The 20,314-nt window shown below is 39.4% G+C and overlaps 1 protein-coding gene across 1 annotated transcript in view; it reads right to left on the bottom strand.

The window, feature by feature from the left end:
• Positions 1-3,340: 3,340 nt before the first annotated feature.
• lancl2 (LanC lantibiotic synthetase component C-like 2 (bacterial)) overlaps positions 3,341-20,314 on the bottom strand; it is a 31,223-nt gene continuing 14,249 nt past the window's right edge. Inside the window, exons 6-10 of the mRNA XM_020639811.3 lie at positions 16,840-16,986; positions 12,148-12,330; positions 7,883-8,059; positions 7,036-7,108; positions 3,341-6,204 (exon numbers count right to left, since the gene is read on the bottom strand). Of these exons, the coding sequence (XP_020495467.1) occupies positions 6,128-6,204; positions 7,036-7,108; positions 7,883-8,059; positions 12,148-12,330; positions 16,840-16,986 (657 nt within the window). The 3' untranslated portion in view covers positions 3,341-6,127. The remainder of the gene's footprint in view (positions 6,205-7,035; positions 7,109-7,882; positions 8,060-12,147; positions 12,331-16,839; positions 16,987-20,314) is intronic.

A 20,314-nucleotide genomic window follows, 5' to 3' on the forward strand; every position in this document is an offset into this window, starting at 1 on the left:
GCACTCTGATGTGTACGTTCATCAGCTGTACCAACCTGTGCCTGGGTATAGAGGACCTAGAAGTCCATGTTGATGATCAGGACCCTGATGCTCCAGCTAATCCTCAGGTGGCCTTCAGGATCAGTTTGAAACTGCAGTCTATGTTCCTGCACTGTGTGATAATGACTAAACCACTTGAACCTCACATGCCCATTGTTTGTCACTTAACACAACATTACTCAATGCACTATTCACCCTCCACTCATCACTGTCACAGCATTTTTATTTTATGCAGGGAAGCTAATGATCCAACACACTTAACATGTAAAAAAAAAAAAATGACTTGGTGATAATAAAGACTTCTTTAGAAAATAACATGAATAGATTATTTATATTTAGCTTTGTATAAATATGCTGTTTATCATTTAAAGTTTAAGTTCATTGTGTATTTTCAGTTTAACCTAATTTACAATTCTCATCGACCTCCTTCACATGGATGACATTTATCATCAGGGCCCGTATTCACAAACATTCTGAGAATCCTCTCAGAGAGCTCCTAACTTAGCCTAAAAATTCCTAGGAAGGAGTCTTAACCTGGGAGTGATTTAGGAACAATCTCAGAGCAACTCTGAGCAAAGAAGAGACAGAAACTTTTCTTAGTGAGGAGGCGTGGTCGACCCCGTTGCTAGATATGACACGTTTTTTCAGAAGCTGTGATTGATTAATCAAAAAAAAAAAATTGAGATAAAAAGTCAAACATAGAATCTAGTCAGACATTGTGTAATTATGAACACTTTGAAATGAGCATCTGTGTGATAATTTTTAAGATGCACTTTTAAAGTATACAGCCTACAAGATGTTTGAAATCACATGCTCATTTGTGCAGCAGCTTCATGCTGATCATTACATCATCATGGTAATGATTAATTCTTAATTAGTGATTGGCTGCACCTGTGGAGGTAACCACATGTAGAAAAGCTCAACATTCATGTCTCACTGTCCTGGAAACAGTCATGAATTGAAATGTATGCATACACATTTGTCTGTTGGGCCCAACAATGATTAATAGTAATCTTCATGTAGCATCAGGAGAACATTTTTCCATTTTCTCCTCAGCTTGAGAAACTTGTAAGTCTGTAAAGTCCTCTTCACTACTCCTAACAGTTTTACACCTCAGCAGCTCTCTTAAGGGCTAAGAAACTTTTATTGAATAACCTTCATCTTTACAAGGATCTCGTCTTCACTTTAAGGGGACATTTTTAGAAAATGCCCTGATTCTGAGGATTTTCTCAGAATTTTGTCATTAGGGGAAACTCTTAATACTTAGGAGGCTCATGAATATGACCCCCAGAAAACACTAATATGTACATGTAAAAGAACAATAAGCAACAGATGCCAGGGAGACCTTAACGCTTATGTGTTATTACAAGTAATAATATCACTACCCAGCACCCTAAGTTATACTTTCGGAGACTGGCAATGGAGAACACACACAAAAAGTTCTATGTTGGTGTTTATATGCACACACAGACAACTAGAGAATCTACAGGAACAACCACTCACTACCTCTGAAGGTGAGATAATGAGCAACACAGAGCACTCGAGACTCAGAGTATATTTAAGCTCCCCACACCTGAACTTAATCAAGGCCAATCAGTCACACACACACCTGACTGCAGGGAGTCGATTCTCTCACCACTGAATGAATGAAAGAGACTTTATTTTGAACCAAAAATTAAAACAAGATGATCACATCAAAAAAGTGTCCGAAAAGGAGTAGAAGTAAGTAAAACTTATATCCCTACCACTTTATCACTTTTCTTCTTTAAGTTTAGGCTATATATTATTCCAACAAATCCTCACAAATACAAAAGTATGCCTGCAGTTTGTTTGCCACCTAAAATAAATAAATAACAATCCCAGCGTATTTACAATCCTTAGATCCACCCAGTGTTGCAAAATATACCGGAATACCCCAGCTTTTCCTCTTCCATATAATGTTCCTTTTAAAAATATATTTTTATTTGTTCTTTGTTCCAGCTCTTCACCTACCCCATTCCACAAATCCACCCTGTACCCTGAAATACACGCACTCTTCTTCGCTGTATAAACACATTGATTTTGGCTTCTTAAATCATAACCCCCCCCCCCCGCCACAAAACATGTTTTGAATGTTACCCGGAAGTTTGTACTTTAAACATGGTTATTGCCGTTTTAAATTTGACCAGGTCTACACATTTCAATGCATGTGATTTAAAAACAGTGTGTTCCTGAGTTCCCTATACCCCTACCTTGTGTATTATCCTGATGGCTCTCTTTTGAAGTATGCATAATGGTTGTGCGTTGCTTTTGAAAGTGTTGCCCCAAACTTCCACACAATAATCCAGATATGGTAATAAAAGTGAAGAATACAGAATGTGCAGTTTATGGTCCAGTATGTGTTTTGTTTTCCCTAATACAAACCATGCTCTTTGCCAGCTTTGATCGAACATGATTAATCAGTAGATTTTGTGATCTAAAAGCAGTATTGACTGACATGCTTCTCAATAAAATTATCCAACCTTCTAATGAACAGTTTTCCCAGTATTTTAGAGAACTGACAGATTAATGATACAGGCCTGTAGTTGAAAGAATGTTGTATATCCCCAGCTTCATGTAAAGGAATAACTTTAGCAGTTTTTATTTTTTGTGGAAATGTGCCAGTTGTGAATGATGCTTTAAGGATTGTATCCCCCGATCTTTTTTATTTACTATTTAAAACAACTTTAAATTTTAAAGCAACAATAATTATCGCAATGTATCTTTTCTCAGTGTTTTCCTGCACTGTGCACGGTGCTTCTGATTGTGAAATGTTCCTCTTTTCAAGTATGGGTGGAGTCAGTAGCTCAGTCTGTAGGGACTTGAAGTGGGAGGGTCACTGGTTCAAGTCTGTAGCGGGAGATGTGCTAGGTCTTCTGAGGTGTCCTTGAGCAAGACACCGAACCCTAACAGCTCTGGTGCGCTCCCTGTGTAGCAGCCCCTCTCTGACATCTCTCCATTAATGCATGTCCACAGGTCCTGTTAGTCCATTTGTGTATTTTGGGCCTTTGTAGACAATATAGAATAATTACATCCCAATAAACCATCTGGTTTCTTAAACTTTCACTTAGGATCAAAATTCTGCCTTTAATTTGAAATAAAGATAATTTTCGATATTGATTGAAATGAACATTTTTTATTGTGATAACATTTTTAGCCATATCGCTCATGTGCTATCAGTAGCTGTATTCATTATTTACCCCAGTACTTGTAAAACCTCACCTGAATTCTTTGTGCAAACTAATTACCCAACAAGCAGATTAAAAAGAACAACGAAGACATCTGACTTTTCACCGTGTTGGCTGTCACTGAAGCTCAGGAGTTTAATGAAGAAAATAAACACACACATTAATTTCTGACACCAATTAGTCTGACAACAAACCAGATCCACAGACAGTGACAAAGGTCAAACACTCCAATACAAGTCACCACCAAACACATTAGGACCACTGAAACAGGAGGACACAGTCTGACAGATGAACACAGGCGTTTCTTTATGTGACATCATCCTCATGCAAAGACATTCATGACAGATCTCTGCCATGGAATTAGGCATTACTGTGCATTCATGTGCTGTCTGAAAAAATGGGATTACCATTTGCTTTTACAAAAAAAATATCCCCCATGACACATGGAGCTGTGATTGGTTGAAAATTGTGAAACTACCTAAGGTGAAAAGTCTGAGTAAGTCGGCTGAGAAAAGGCTAAATACAGAATGAAATGTAGCGTTTCCATATTGTTTTAAGAGCATTTTTAAATCCTAAAAAATGTTTTAAAATATGTCCAAAGTCTTCTCAGTTTGTGGTTTCTGCAAATAAAATACATAAAACATAGTGAGCCTGCTTTGATTAAAACGTTACATACTGCTTGATATATTGATCTGAGGGTGCAGACATTGATAAATATGGCTAAACAAGTATGATATTCCAACATTATTAACACCTGTGTTCTTCAGCCGATAAAACTGGACAGAAAAAAAAAAAAAAAAGATTCCAGGCCACCCCCAACAATGCCACCCATTATGAAAATCACCGTGACTCATAATACATCATCAATTTGAGGTAATCCCAAACTAAAATATTTATTTTCATATAGTTCTGATGTTGAGCTGAAAGCCAACGCATGCTATTAGATGCAAGCTAACAAGCTAGCTCGGCTTCAGCAGAAATGCCATCAATGCAAACAAGGCTTTTCTACCTTGTGATCTAACACCCACTTTAAATCCTTTTTTCAGCACAATACAGGCAATCCAAATGATTAGACACTTGTCACATTGTGGGGAAATAACACTGGATAGCTAACGAAGCGAAATGCTAACAACTATAATTTTTGCTTTCAGGGAGGAAGCCTCGCATTGTTGCTGTTAATTTAACCACAATGTGTTTAAATTGCAACGTTCATTAAACATATGCTTTTTTAGATAAATTGCATAAAGTAGATGTTAGGTCAACCATCAAACTGCATTAATTGTTTTTTTTTGCATCCTTAGTGTTTGTTTTGACCAGAGCCTGACTGATTAATCGGCCAGCCGATAACATCGGGCCGATATCAGCAGTGACTATCAGTATCGGCTAATTTTATTGCAGATATGTGCCATTATTACTCACCATTATTTACCAGGTTTATTTTCCTTTGAGTTTAATTGTAATAAACTAGTAGTTCTCTTTCACCAGCAGAGGGCGCTATGTGGACTGCAACAAGCATTGTCACTCTCCAGAGTGCCAAGCAGTGATGCACGTACACGCACAGTTACTTTCCAGTGGAGTGACCATCTTGTCTTCATTATATTGTTCAACTTCACCAAAAGTTATTTGATAACTGCATTTGAGGAATCAATACAATAAATATGTATATTTATATTTCTCTTCAGATCAAACATAAGATCTATGAAAGATATCGGCTCATATATCGTTACTGGATTTTTTTCTCCCCAATAATGATATCACCATCGGCCCCAAAAATCCATAACAGTCAGGCCCTAATTTTGACATGCATACTGTATAACTCAGTCAGAAACTCTATTCACTAAAATAGGGACACACTGTTAGCCATTGCAAAACATAAGCCCTCTGTTTGATTTCAACACTCCCTTCGCTTATCAACATAAAAGGTCCCCCAAAAATAAATTAAATGAAGGACAAAATGCAGACATAACAATGTTTGATACAGAAGCTTTAGTAAACACTTAGTAGACTGGTTTTTAAAGGGCAATCAAATATTCTTAATGTGCCTCCAAAGGCTTTCAAATATGACCTTCTCCTCTTTTGAAAAAAGGACAAAATAGCTCACATAAAAAATAAAGAACTCAAATTCATGTTATTGGTTGGCTTTACAAAAGTCAGGCAATCTTGAAAACAATATTAAAAGGTGCTTTGACCTCTTCATGAAATGTGAACGACAGAGAATATTTCGCCCACTATGTGACACACACCTGAAGAACTGAAACAGCACAGCTACAAATACAGGCAGAGGAAAGCACTACTTTGACAGGACATGAGGCACAAAGAGCCTTTACAGTGAGCATGCAGAGGCATAGAAATACCAAAACAGCTTTAACACACACACACACACACACACACACACACACACACACACACACACACACACACACACACACACACACACACACCCTCTTTCTTGGCCTAGGTGCTACCATATTAAAGGCTGAGGGCGTTGAGTGTGTTCTTCTGTGTCCAAGCCAGTTGGAAAATTGTGGTGGGCGAAGAGGACAAGATTTGACGGTGTTCCTCTAACATGCCCCACAGGGTGCAAGTGTCCATATTCAAGAGGAGAAACATCCAATAACATCCTCTGCTTCAGTCCAGATACTGCTTTTTTTTTTCACTGGATTGAAAACATTCAACCTGTCTTTAGTCCTAAAATAATTTCCCTTTATCCTTTTGTACATATTTAAAAAAAAAAAAACAACCAAACATATGGTTACTCCAGCAAACAACTGCACTCATTCTGCTCTGTTCAATCCTTAATTTGGCTGTTCCTGATAACCAACGTTGAGCGCTGTACTACAAACTCAGCCTTTCCCCCTTCCTCATCCTCATCAGCTGGCAGGTCAAAGTTCAAATGCAGGGAAACAGGACGCTTCAGGCTGCGCTATCTCTGACAGGTAGTAGATGGCTCCTGCCATACCTGGGGGGGAGAAACACAGCTATTATTGCCAGCTGATTTCACATTCGATTCAGTTCTTAAAACAGACATATTCCTCTGAAGTCAAGCTCAGGGTGGGAAGTGCGAATGCTCAAAAGATTCATGTATGCTTTGCTCCTGGTGACAAATCTATAAATGTAGGAAATCTGACAATTCGTTATCATTTCTCCTCTTCTTGATGGATGAGAGTCTGAAGAGACAATGGATAGTGACAGTCTGGAGATTTTTTCTTTCCATGGTTTATTTTTAGGCTTCCTCTGTATTTTATTTTAGAGATAGGACAGTGGAACTAGGAAGAGAGATAGTGGAGAACGACATGTGGGAAAGGAGCGATGGGCTGGACCCGAACCTGGGGCCGTCCGCTCAGAGGACCACAGCCGCCCCGCACATGGGCCTGGCGCACCAAACACCAGGCCACGGGCGCCTCGACAAACATCTCTCAGGTAAAACAACATACAGTATATATATATCTGTGTCGCTTGTCCTGCTCAGGGTCGCACGAGGGGAGAAGCAGGTGAAAAACAGTTACTTTCTTCAGCTTATGTTGTTATAACCTGCAACTAACAAACTCTTTGAAAGACCCCAGGTATAAAAATGTATCTGCAGTGTGATGCTTCCAGTTGTGTCTTTAATTGTTCTATGACAGCCAGAATTACACAGGATGCTGCATAATTGGCTGTTGATGGAAGAAGATGTACTATTTGTAGTGCAAAATAAAGGCCGTAAATAAAAACGATGGTTGTTCTTTCAACGGAAGAGAAACGTCAACACTGTTAGTAATGCTGAAAAAGTGAAATATCAAATATTCAGTACCTTCAAAAAGAGAGTAGGGTCTGTCTGGAATGCGACAGCCATGTGTACCGTAGTCCAAACACCACTCAGCAAACTGTGGAAAGAAAATTACATTTTTATAGAAATCCCTTCAACATTTATCTGTATGAGAATGAGAAAAGGAAAACCAAGTAAAAGTCTGACTGCTTCCCCAAAACAATACGTCTTGCCCAACAGCACAGTCATCCATGATTCACTGAGCTTATTACAAACTTGTTCTTTATTTATATCCAAACCAAACAACTCTTTTGCCGCAGTACTTTTGGATTTCCTTTCATTGATTTTTGTTCCAGCTTTCCTCTGTGTTAGCAAGTTTCTGGTTGCTGACCTGACTCTGTGTAGAACAAGGGAATGAAGCCTTCAGAGCTGAAAAATTAAGCCAATGCTTATGTTTTTTTTTGTTTTGCTGTCAAACTTTAGCATCCATTTTAATTTCCCAGTTACTGTCAATTATTGATACATCTTGGTATTAGTTGAAGTTCTACCCGTTTGCACAAAAACAGTCCCTTCTGGCTTCACAAAGCAAGGCGCCTTAAAATACCAAACCCAACACATCAAAACACAGAAGAAACCAGTGTTAAAATATACATTTTTATAGCAAGAAGAAACATGATTACAGCCTGTCAGTCAACTCGACTCAAGGTCAGCTCCACCTCTCTGCCTGTTTGTAGACTGATGGAAAGTTAGGTTGAGATAGCATTGTTTACAAATTGATCTTCATAACACCTCTTCAGTGTTAGGAAGTGACCTCACTCAGTCTCCGTCCATGTGATATACAGTCTATGATTTTTGTTACACTCCTCCTAGTATGGCTGCCCCTTGTTCCTACCTTGCATGCTCTGTACAGGTATTTCTTCTCCTTGGTGAGCTTGTAAAGGGCCAGGAAGGCGTAGCCGTTGCCGGCGGTGCCGTGGCAGATACCGTAGCCTTTTCTGAGCAGACCTCGCTGCCAGATCACCTCAGCACACTCTGCAGCCTCTTTCAAATACTTGTCCTCTTTAAACACCTGGGGAGACACAGATAAAGACAAATGAATAACCAAACCTGGGACAAAGGAGGGGCGCACAACAACCAACAGTTTAAGTTAAACCCATGCGTTCTAAAACGTCTGTGTTGTTGTTAGACAACTTGTGGAATAACCTTAGTTTGATGCTTTATAATTGTGTCAGTTTTGGACTATGTAGTTGCCTTATCTGCTGAAAATATTCTTACGTTCTACTACTGACATAAAAAAATGTCTCAGGGTTACAGTAATGGCTTCTATACTTAGGCAGGAATCGCTGAACTTCAAAGTACTGAATGTCCGCACTAAAGCTATAAATCATTAGCTTTGACTCAAAACAACCAGCGAGAGCCACATTTAAGCTGCACCCTGTAAAAACATCTTCCCAACAGGCTGGTTTCTGTGTTCTATCTTTCCCCCGGGGAGCACATAAGAGTCCAGCCCACAAAGAGGACGAGACGTTCCCAAATGCCCAGACCTCGTTAGAAGGTAATGAATCCTTTTACAGAGCAGAGCGATGCTACTACATTTCATACCAGCTGACAGATGACCTGTCAGAAACACATGAAGCTAATGAGACAAACTGAGACACAGGGAGAACAAAGTGCAAATCTGACAGTTTGCCTGATTAGGTGTGATTATGAAAGCCAGCCTCCCACAGCAGAATGAGGTCCCAGATGGCTGAAACAAGAAGAAGTGCTTGACGAAGAAAAGGTAAAAGAGCAGCTGAGCAATCATGTACTGCATGTCAAATAAGTAATTCAATCAAGTCTGTCTGATTGTGACCATGACGGTAATTCTGTTATTACAGTTTCCCCCCCATTGTAAACACACAAAAGATGGCCCTATGCACATGACGCTGATGCATGTGTCACTCAAGTATAGTTCTAAATCACAGTTGTGCAAAACTCTGAACACTAATTTCATCGTTTAGCACACTTTGTTCACAAAATAACACACCCTGATTGCCAATTAGTCTCACTCATGTAGAACCTGAGCAACTCGATTAGAAAAACATTTCAATCAAGTGTCAGAATATCAAAGAGGCCTCAGGTGACTTATACAGGGGTTAGGCAATATTGAACACTTTTTACTGCAGTAATGAATATTTATTTTATTTTTGTATCTGTGCACTGATTATATTTGTTTTTTATTGTACTTACAGGTGAAATGACTGAGTTTGATATTTTATAAAAAAGGTAACATTTGTGTTGCCTATACATGTGTTATTATAAATGCTATTGTGGAAGTAAGAACTAACCTTTACTAATGTGATAAAATGAAAACTTTTCTCCTCACACTAGTTTGCATCTGAATATGAAACACGGCCTCATGAAGCCAAAACATACATGAACACACTTTTGAAGGTAGTGTTTTGAGTTGATCACATCTGAGTTTATTGGATGCTCTTTAAGACAGAAACATATCACAGCGGTGTGTAGTGTTCTGGTGAGAGGAATCTGAGAACAGAGGACATGGTTTAAAGTGCTGTGTTTCAGTGTGCAATACTTTTGTAGAGGTTTCACAAAGTAGTTAACTCTTCTGCAGTTTGTGTTCAGAGTTTTTGAGAGCCACAGATTGTGGACATGTGCAAAAACCTGTCGATAGGAATCAAAAGGATGACCTGCTGTGCCCAACATGGAACACTTTGTTGCACTCTTCTGGCTCATTTTACCATCAGTACATAGTTTTTTGAAAGATTTATTTTGTGGATTTTTAACATCCTTACTGTAGAGAGAGGACAGTTGATAGAGTCGGAAGTTGTGGGGAGCGAGTATGGGGAATGACATGTGGGAAAAGGAGCCACAGGTCATATTGGATCCTGGGCCGTCCGTGTTGAGGACTACAGCCTCCGTACATGGAGCATGCTGGATGCTCTCACCACACCGCCGGCATCCCAGTACATTTACTGGTTAGAACTCAGCTATTTCTGGCATCAGTTTGCCTCATGTAAATAAAAACGATTGCCACAATGAATTATCTTTGGAAAGACCAGTGTCAATCTATCTTCCTATATTGAGTCCATTCTAGTTTGTATATTTACTTAATAATGGATAAATCTCCTTGAAATAAGAACTGTTGCCTTCTTAATCTAGAATGCCATATTTTGTTTTTATTGTGGTACAATCCTAATTTATTGATAGATAATAAACAGGATGTGTTACTGATAGATTGCAATGCTGGAGCTTGAAACAGAGTGACTAGCTTCACCCTGGATGTTCTGAAACAAAAGAAACACCGGGGTTGTTTCAAAGTAACAAAAACGTGGTCCGGGGTTTTTGTTTCTATGACGACAAAACATTCATGAATGCATTGCCCCTGTGTTTTTTTATTATCAATTCTATTACCCGGGCATCATTTTTCCCCTATGAGTACTAACAGAGGTAGGATGGCCCTTGTACTTTGTATGCATCAGCCTAATGAGGTCCTTGCTGTCACTCTGACGGCTGTATGCATGGAGAGAGCGGAACACGACAAAATCTGTCTGGGATAAAATACGGTGAGCTTCATCGCCTCATCCAAGTAATACTTTAGAAAAGAGCCTGGTTCATGGCTTTTTTTTTTTTTTTTTTTTTAAGTATTTAAAGGTCGCATTTCATCTAAGTTAGGAATTGGCAAAAACATCCACAACAAGCTTCTCCTCCAGGTTCTGGGTTTCCATGGCAACTAGCTCCGCCTAACATTATTGCTGGCTTCAAAAAAAGATGGGACAGTGGTTACAGCAGCACTTTTCTTCAAACTTCAGGGATGTTTCATTATCTGGGAACAATTTATAAAAAGCACCAGGAGTCAAAATACACAAACAATACGACAACAAAACGCCCTATGATTTGTTTACATCATCAACAATCTCTGACAACGTAACACAACAGCCTTTTGCACTGAGCCTTCTTCTACCTCAGTAAAGTCACCATTCGTATGTTCCTGGATTATTCGAAAAGTCTTTGTAATTATATGAACTTGATTATATGTTTGTTTGTTGTGGTTGGTGGGTATGCAGTGGTTTCATGAGGTGCCTGCTGTGTTTCTGTGTGTTCAATGAAAAACCTCAAAGAATGGATAGATACCAAAAACTCAATAGAAGAGCAGAGGAGGGATGAGCCCTCACTGATTTGTTTCAACATCTCATGTTGCCTTTAAGGTCATCAAAATAATTGCTTGGCTGGTATATTGACAAGCTCTCTGTTGCATAGCAACAAGACTGATGTAGCTATCGCATCTTCCTCTAACTACATTGATTCTCCCAGTTTCACTTGTAAAAAAAAAAAAGAAGAGACAATTAGCTGCTTAAAAACTATTTGACCCATGACTTTAAGAGAGAATTCAACTATTGGAACAGTGATTTTAAAAACAGTCCTTACAGTACCTGAGCCCCGTATACAACCCCCAGCTTACTGTATATCACTGTTTGCAGGGTGCAGACACTACAGCTGCAAGAGGTGACCTGAAATGATCCATAACAAAATGCATGCAGCCATTAAAGCCTGCGACAACACATGAAAGATGTGTTTTTCTGTTCTGCTAATAGTGAGACAGAGATAAGCAATTGCGTCTCTCATTGTGCTTTTGTTCTCTGTGTGGCGCCGAAGAGGCTCTGCATTAGTGAGAGGAATGCAAATGCCAAAATAGCAGCGCATTAGCTGCCAAGTGGCTCCCTAATGGGCCAAGAAAAGAAAAAAATGAGCCTTCAATGCATTACTGCAGTATGTGTGTGTATGTGTGTACGTGCATAGCCAGGCTTTTAAACAGCTGTTGTTTTATCTGGAGAGGATTCATTTCCTGTCTTTGTCACAGCCTCCTCGCGAGTTCTTCAATGTTTAAAAAGCCCGTTTTATTAAAAAGGATTATCCGCTTTTACAACTTTGTGATTAAAAGAGGCAGAACAAAACACATTAAAGTATGTGACAAAGCGTGCTGTCCATGCAGTGCAGAGCCATGCCACAAGGTGCCAGTGTTGTTCATTTGTTTGTTATTGACAGACGGGTGTGGTTTCACAGAGCGAGAGCTTTAATGTCAGCTCAGCTCAGCACGATAACGATGTTTCGAGTGCTGTCACATCAAGCAGACACCACAGAATGTGCAGCGTTCACCTTGTGAGCCATGATGAGCATGTGGATGACACCGGGGGCTCCGTGGCACCAGTGAACCAGCCGGTCGCTCTCGTTGCTCACAGATGACGGGAAGTTCCCCGAACGGAACTTCTTGTGGCGGACGTAGTCGATGCAGGGACGGACCAGCTCCGTCAGCATGTCTGGATGAACCTTTGAAGAAGGCTGGAGAGGAAGAGAGATAGAGCAGTATTACACTTGTACAGGTCGACTAGACACGATATATGGATTTAAGGCATTGGCAAAGTTAGAACAACTGATATGAGAGAATTCTGGACAGAGAGCTTCTGTTTCTTGATTTAAGTAGGCGATGATGCAGAAACATGATTGTTGTATGAGTGATATTCTCTCGCATAAAATCTGCCAGCTGCAGTGGTGGGTCTAAACCAAAATAACCATCAGTCCTTGTCTGTTTCTAATTAGCATAATTCAAATTCTCATAAAGTGGGGCAGTAACTAATGCACTTTAGTAGGCAGGATGCCGCTGAGTAGAGAAACGTATTAATAAACTCAACATTAGGAGTTTACTCTCAGGAAGAAAATGTAATTAATCAACTAGTAATCAGCACAACTTGATGTGCTGAGGATTGATTATCTTTGTTGGAGTGAGTCTCTTCTGTGTGTGAATTGGAAAAGTACGAGGATTTACTGCAGACACATGCTTTGGATTGGTTGTTAACTTTCAGCCGACTAAGTAACAGAAGTCCACAGAAAGTTTCCAGATAAGATTGAAGGATAAATTGAAAATTAAAGAGGATCGGAAAAGGTTAACTTCTCATAACCATTCCTAACTTCTCAGTTAGGTAGCTAGCTAGTTAGCAGCTATGAGTCAGGCTAGAGCCGATCGAATAAGCTGCAGAAAGTCAGAGGTCTCACAGCTGAGGTTTGGAGAACTGGAGCAGGATGGGGATGATGTTATATGCGACAGGTCAATAGAGAACGTTGATGTTTATTGTTTGGTTATCAGGGACCCCACAAACTCATTTTTGCTGCATTAGTCATTTTGAAATTCTTTAATTTGTAAACTATTTTAATACATTTTCAAAGTTTCTAATGTTAATGTATTTGTCTGAACTACAGCATTATTCAAGCAGATGATGTTGATGTTATTAGTTAGATGCGCTGCATAATTTACGCCACAAGCTGGTGTCTGTGAGTGAGAAACAGTGACATGTAGGAGTTCAGAGAAGAAGAGTGTTGTTGTTGTGATGATCCGGAGTTAGCAAGAACGCTGTCGTATTTATTGAGCAGCTGAAGAGACTCGTAGGCAGAGTGAATGAAGGTATTGGGTCTTTTGTTAAATGCATAAATAAAGTGAACAACCTTTCAGCGTCTGCCTGAGTTTCTGGCTGCAACACATACAGTGTAAAAACACTGTGTTCGGTCTTGCTTTAGTTCTAGGAACATTTTAAAGGGATAGGCGACTAATTGAAGTGGGGTTGTAAGAAGAGCCCGACTGATTAATCGACCAGCCGATAATATCGGACGATATTAGCATATCCAGTGACTAGCTTGTCTACGTCATAGTGTATATATTTTCCACAAGTGCTTGATGACTGCATTTAAGGCATATACGCCATAACTGTTTACCTATATCTTTCTATCTCTAGGAAAGATATCTGCCAATATATCGGTATCTGATTTTTTTCAGCATTTATCAACAGTGAGTGTACTATGCAGAGAAGACAACATTTATCTTCCAGCAGGTAAATTATTTTTCACCTCTGCTGATGGGCACCTCTTGTCCAAACTGCACACAGGTCGGTGTATGTGTGGCTGTCTGGTTAGTGTTTGTGTCACTGTACAAATGGCATGAAACATGCGGCTCATTTTGTCAACCTGAGATCGGCTAAGAATCGGCTTTACTTCAGAGGACCGGCCGGTCACTGATCACTGCAGAACAGGCTGAAAATCGGGCGATTAGGGTCGCTTATAATCACTTCTATTCTTATTATCTAGGAAGTAAAGGAAAGGAAAGGGCGGTCTGGTGTCCAGGTAAAGCATTGCAAATATTAGAAAATATAGCATACATCCAAACTGATTTTTTTTAATCATACGTATGGCCTTTAGTGGCTAAATTGATTGTTTCTCTTGACTCAGTCCACAGAGGAGTTTACCTTAGCGTCTATGGAGATACTGGCTGGGTGGTGCCGACTGTCACACAGTACATTTAAAACGTACTATTAATTAGGACCTTACACAACCAAACTTAAATTTAAAAAAAACAGAGCTATCCCTTTAAGTCAGTGGAAGCTAAAAAGCTCTGAAAAACAACTCGGATTCTGTTACTGGTCTTAATGGACTCCACACACACTCACAGTGATGTAGGAATGAATTATTCATTTCTAGCAAGATGTTCAGTGTGTTAATGAGAACATCTGTGAACAAAAACACAGACACAGGACAGTCAAGTCTGCGATTTGCATTAACCTACTACTCCTCGCTTTCCATACCTGAAACTATATAAACTACCAAGAGGTAAAAACAAAAACAAACCAATAGTAATGTAATTAAAGAATACTTTTACTTTCCTTACAAAAACACCGTCTGTTTACTGTGTTATGTTTGGGCTGTTCACCTGCCCTAAAATCTAAAGCTGTTAGAAATGAATCCCACAGCACTGGAATGTGTAGTTCCCCACAGTGCAGTCAGGCTGAGTTATCCACTTCATACTCATTTGCAGGCAACAGTTTGATCAAATCTCAGTAAAGAACTGATTTAATCAAGCTGACAGCAACACTAATGTGATGTGTGGCTGTAGGAGTTAGCAGGCTGGCTCTAAGCCCAGGACAGTGAGACTCTACATCAGACACCAGCCCGACATTAAAGCACTAATCAGCTGATTAATGTCCTCTGCTGTATTGTGTAATCAACACTGGTGAAAAAAAAATGTGTCTTTTACCAAATAATGATGCTGAATCTGTGGAGACTAAATGATTGAAGGTGGCTGTATGGCTCCAACTAAGTATCAATACATATTAACCAAATCTGACACAAAAAATAACTCACAAATGCCCGTTTCCACCAAGCAGTCCGGTTTGGTTTAGTACAGTTTGGTAGTTTGGTAGTTTGATGTGGTAAACCCTGATCTTGCTTGCGTTTCCACAGCCAACTGTACCCTGATGGTAAACTGGGTGTAATCCGGATTGAGATAGCTACGTCAGCTACGTAAAAGCATGACATCATAGCAGCGCAGCACAGTGTAGCCTACCAATAAGATAAAGAAGGAGGTGACAAAGTAAACAAAGTGGCAACAATGGAGGACATCCAGCAGAGGTTTGCACCTCTCAGGCTGTCCATGGGGCGGTACTACGCCCTGTCCAAAAAACAAAACAGCCTTGAAAATCAAAATCGAAGACAAAATTGTGTTTGTCCTTCCACGATTCTTTCGACCAATTAACAGACTCAACGCCACACTTTAGGCCCAGGTAAGTACCCATGGCACCTCAACAGAAGGGTACTAAAAGGACAGTAATGATTGGTTATTTTGGTACCGTTCCCGACTTTTGACAGTGGAAACAACAACAAATAGGTACCGTACTGAACAGAACTGAACCGGACCGTTTGGTGGAAACAGGACTATAGGGCTCATGGGAATGGGTTCCTATTTTTTTTTAAGAGAACCACATCCATTATGTTTCTAATTTGCACCACGCATGCGTTTGTTTCTTCAATCTAAGAAAATGCTCTCTAAGTGGAAGGAGAAATGTACATTTGGATCCCATCTGGTGTTGAGTAAGACTTCAGAGGTGGCAGAAACAGAAATGAGCATGTTGGCTTTTAGACAAAAGTCTTGTTTACTTACAGCCTCACTAAGTGGATCAGTTCAATCAAGCTAAAGGCTCCAAAATAAACATGTTCCCCTTAACGTCAACTCTACGAGGTAGGAATGCTGTATGGGCTTTTAAAGAAGCTGACAGACAGGCATGAGGAGGGAAATTGTTGAATTTATTTCTAATAACTCTTCAGCCAAGACTTATACATTTTCCTGTATCCGTAGTTGACTGAATATAACTCCTAACGTTTAAGTATCGATTTTAAGAATGTCTTTTTTTTTTTATATACATTCACTGTAACGCTTTTTTGTATTTTCCATCCAGAAACAGGAAACTACAGAAGCACTTGAAGACTTTTGAGGACAACAAAGTGAGTAAGTCTGTACACAGGCTGTAGTCATACAGGTAGGTGGCCCTGGTTTGAATCCTACCTGTAGCTCCTTCCCGACTCCCTGTCTCTCTCCCCGATTTCTGACTCTATCGACTGGCCCTGTCTCTAAATATAAGGCATAAAAAGCCCCAAAATAAGCCTTTACAAAAAGAACACAAGTCTGCAAGAGCAGGGAAGACTCGACATTAAGATTCATCCTTGGTCTTTGAGGCAAAAGATCTCTGTCTTCAATGCATCCCTGCTAGAGGAGAATCTTGATTTGAATGATCAAATCCAATTGCAACCGTTGACACATCTGTGTGGACATAAGGTTTATTGGTTGGGATTTGTGCGATGATGTACAGTAAGGTAGGTTTTATTTTCTTGATACTCTGTTTCTGCTACTTTTTTTCCCCAATCTAATTCAAATAATAATTCAAACTTATTAATTCTCAGCTAATCATTTGAAATAGTTAAAACTCAAACTGTGTTGAAAGCTAACTACAGTAGAACAATTCCACATTTTACCTGCATGAGCATGTAATAGATGCCAGCCAGGCCGTGGGCAGCACCGATGTACTGCTTCTTGTGCCATTCATAGAGCAGAGGGCAGCGATCCGTCTTCTTCTGCTCTGCTGACATGTTCTTCCCCGACTCCATGATGACCGTCACCACCTGATGAGCAGAGGAGGAGATGAGTTGCACAAGGACAATCAGTGGTCAGGTTGTATTCCTGTTCATAGTCCAGAATCATAACCAGTTGACAAATCGGAATCCTTTCAAATCTAACTAGGTTTGATTTGTTAAAATCAAAAAAGGCTTTTCACATTTGCTTATAACTAGAATTAAATATGATTACATTTATTTTTATTTTTATGAAAAGCATCAATAGCAACATTTGGGTTAGTGGTGTGATCAATGATGACAACCTTTAGCTACAACCTGACAATAAGACATGCAGCAGAAGCATGCAGCATCCTCCTCCATGGTTGGTAAATGCAGCCAACAACTAGCGCAAAAAAAAAAAAAACTACAGTTCCTATAATGGCCACTTGAGGCTGGCATTCGAGAACAACTCAACCATAGATCCCTGTGTTAAAATGATTTGAATCGCTAAAGTTAATGATTGAGTAGACACTTGAAATGGTCGATAGGTGTCCCTTGCTGATATATATAAGAAAGCAAAAATAGATTTCCTTTCCAGGTTCCCTCCAGTTCCTAAGTAAATGCTACTAAGGCAGAAAAAGAACCAACATGCTGAGTCCCACCATTTCTACTTTTTACAACGCAACATGCCAACTTCACACTGTGGACAACATCACAGTGACAACAACGTGACAACTACTGTCCGTTCTTTCCCACATATCTCAAGTTTAAGTATTAATTAGCATGGCAGACTGCAGCGCTGGATTTTTTTAAATTCTTTTTTTTGGAGGGGGAAATCAATTAATTAAGTAGCCCATTATTTTTATGCATGACTCTACATAATAATAACACATTCTTTGATAACATGCAAACTGCCATCATTCATTTTTAACTCCACATAAAATACATCATTGTGCCAAACATTGGCATTGAAATGCAGTGTGATGAACTGAACCAAACTCTGGTCTTTCATATCTAGTTTCCCCTCTTATTAGTTACAAAGAAAATCCAAGACTGATGAATGGATTTGTTTAACAGCTACATAGTTCTTAATAAATGGATACAGGTCCTAACAGTCTCTCACCCTAATGTTTATATTCTGAAATGAATATATTGTAAAAGAGAGTTCACTGACGTTCTCATATAGGCAGAATACTGTCTATATTTAATTTGCAGTGGGATTGTTTTTCCTTTATGAATGATTATGTAATTTAACATCTTTAAGTGTAATACTGTTTATTATACCATTTGGAATATTTTGATCTGCACATTTATCATTATATAATAGGATTAAATACTTCAATTGGTCTAAAGATAGAGATTTGGATTACAATGTTCATAATAACCTTTAACATAAGTTAAGAGACTGATTGAATAATGATTTTAAAAAATGTATTGCAGTGTTTAACACAATGTGGTTTTCTTTTCAGATTTCCTACTTTAGGGGGGTTTATGTTCTTGCATGTGTGAGAACAACTTTTCCACGAGTCTGAAATAGTCTGCTTTCAGCTCATATTCTGGCAAGTACTACAAGAACGCCATCTTCTTCAGATCTGAGCTCAGTTGTCAATTCTGTTCTACCCTATGCTCTCTCACTCTCTCTCTCTTTTTTGTTTGTATTTTTACCTTTTTATGCAGGTTTCTTTCAACTGATGAAACTTCTTCCACAGAAAAAGACAACAAACAATGAGATGCTGAGGTTTAACATCTTTAGATTCAGCCCGTTCTGTAAAGTGAACACTGTACTCGTCATTAAAGCTCCAGTCTTTTGTTTTCCTATGTTCAACTGTCCTGAACTGCAGGTTCATCTTTTAATTTAACGAAAAGCTTTTGGATTTGTAGTTCTTAACTACAAACTGTCTAAACTGTTAAGTTTTCAACTGATTAAGACTTTGACGTTACAACACATGAATGGCTTTACGTGATCATGAAAAGTACTGAAAAGACAGACTGACTCCAAAAAAAAAGCGTATTCACTCTGGGATTTCTCGATATTGAAGGTGGGGATCAATTATACATCATGTCCAGGTTGCGTGCTTATGCTCGTGAATAAGCAACTGTGCCATACTGAAGCACTCCTCAAGTTTACCATGCCTAAGTATCCTATGGACATGCACTAATGGAGAGAGGTCAGAGATGTCCACTCACTGGGCACCTTGGCAGTGCGCCACCTGCCACACCAATTCCCAGGCTTGGACTTGAACCTGCGACCCTCCGGTTCCCAACCCAAGTCCCTGCAGAGTGAGCTACTGCCACCCTAGTAGAAGATGAGAATTGTTCCTCTTCTTGCTCTCTGATAGTGATGATCTGTTTACATTTGTATTCAGTTGTTTTTGGCATAGTTGCAGTTTTTGGTCTGAGAAAGAGAACGTGGGACTTCTATCTATCTCTGTTTTCCCTCAGATTAATGCACGTTGCAAAGTGCCACAGAAATCAACTTTGTTTTTAGAGAAAGTGATTAACTGTTTCAAATAGCAATTAAAAAGACTACACGCTGTTTGGCTTTGGACAAGGTATAGCTGTGTTAAACAAAATCTGCTTGAGTGACTAGTCGAGTAATTTAAATTTCTGTTTAATTAACAGGAAAATGAGTTGATAGGCTTTTAATGCGAGGTTGTCTGTGAACATAATCCTGTAAATCAGCAATGCCCTTCATTTGAAAAGTAATACTTCAAGTGCAGATTATTAGCTGTATTTCATCAAGAGTAAGCACCATTGTGATACGTGTGTCCCTAATTATTTATGAAGGCTAAATGGGCAATTATCAATACAAGCTCTCACAGCTTTGGGTGCAAACTCAAGAGGCTCTTCGGGGCACAGATTGGCAGAGAGATCAAGCTCAATGCCATTAGAAGAGAAAAATATTGGACTTTTTTTTCTGGATGAAATGCATTGCAGATTGCAGGGAGAAAAATGTATCTATTTTTCATCTGCTATTAACAGCAACTACAGGAAGTGAATGTTATGAAGAACCCTTGAAATGACATGTTGTGAATAACGTCAGTAAAATCAAGCAAAATGCTGACCAGACTTATCCCCCTGTAAATATCTAACATCCCAAAATCCTCATGAAAAACAGACATTGGCTGTTTCTCAATAACACAAGGTCTCCTGGTAATTCTAGTCCTGTGTGAGTTAGGCTTTAGAATTCTTTCTTGTGGGGCGCTGATGGCCTGGCGGTTAGGTGTCGTGGCACCCCATGTATGGAGGCTACAGTCCTACAAGTAGGCGGCCCGGGTTCAAGTCAGACCTGTGGCCTCTTTCCCCCCCCATATCATTCCTCACCATCTGTCCTGATGTCCTACTCCATTCACTGTCCTATCAAATAAAGGCAAAAAGCCCAAAAATTCAATCTTAA

This window comes from Labrus bergylta, chromosome 20 (genome assembly GCF_963930695.1).
Source record: "Labrus bergylta chromosome 20, fLabBer1.1, whole genome shotgun sequence".
NCBI classification, from domain to species: domain Eukaryota; kingdom Metazoa; phylum Chordata; class Actinopteri; order Labriformes; family Labridae; genus Labrus; species Labrus bergylta.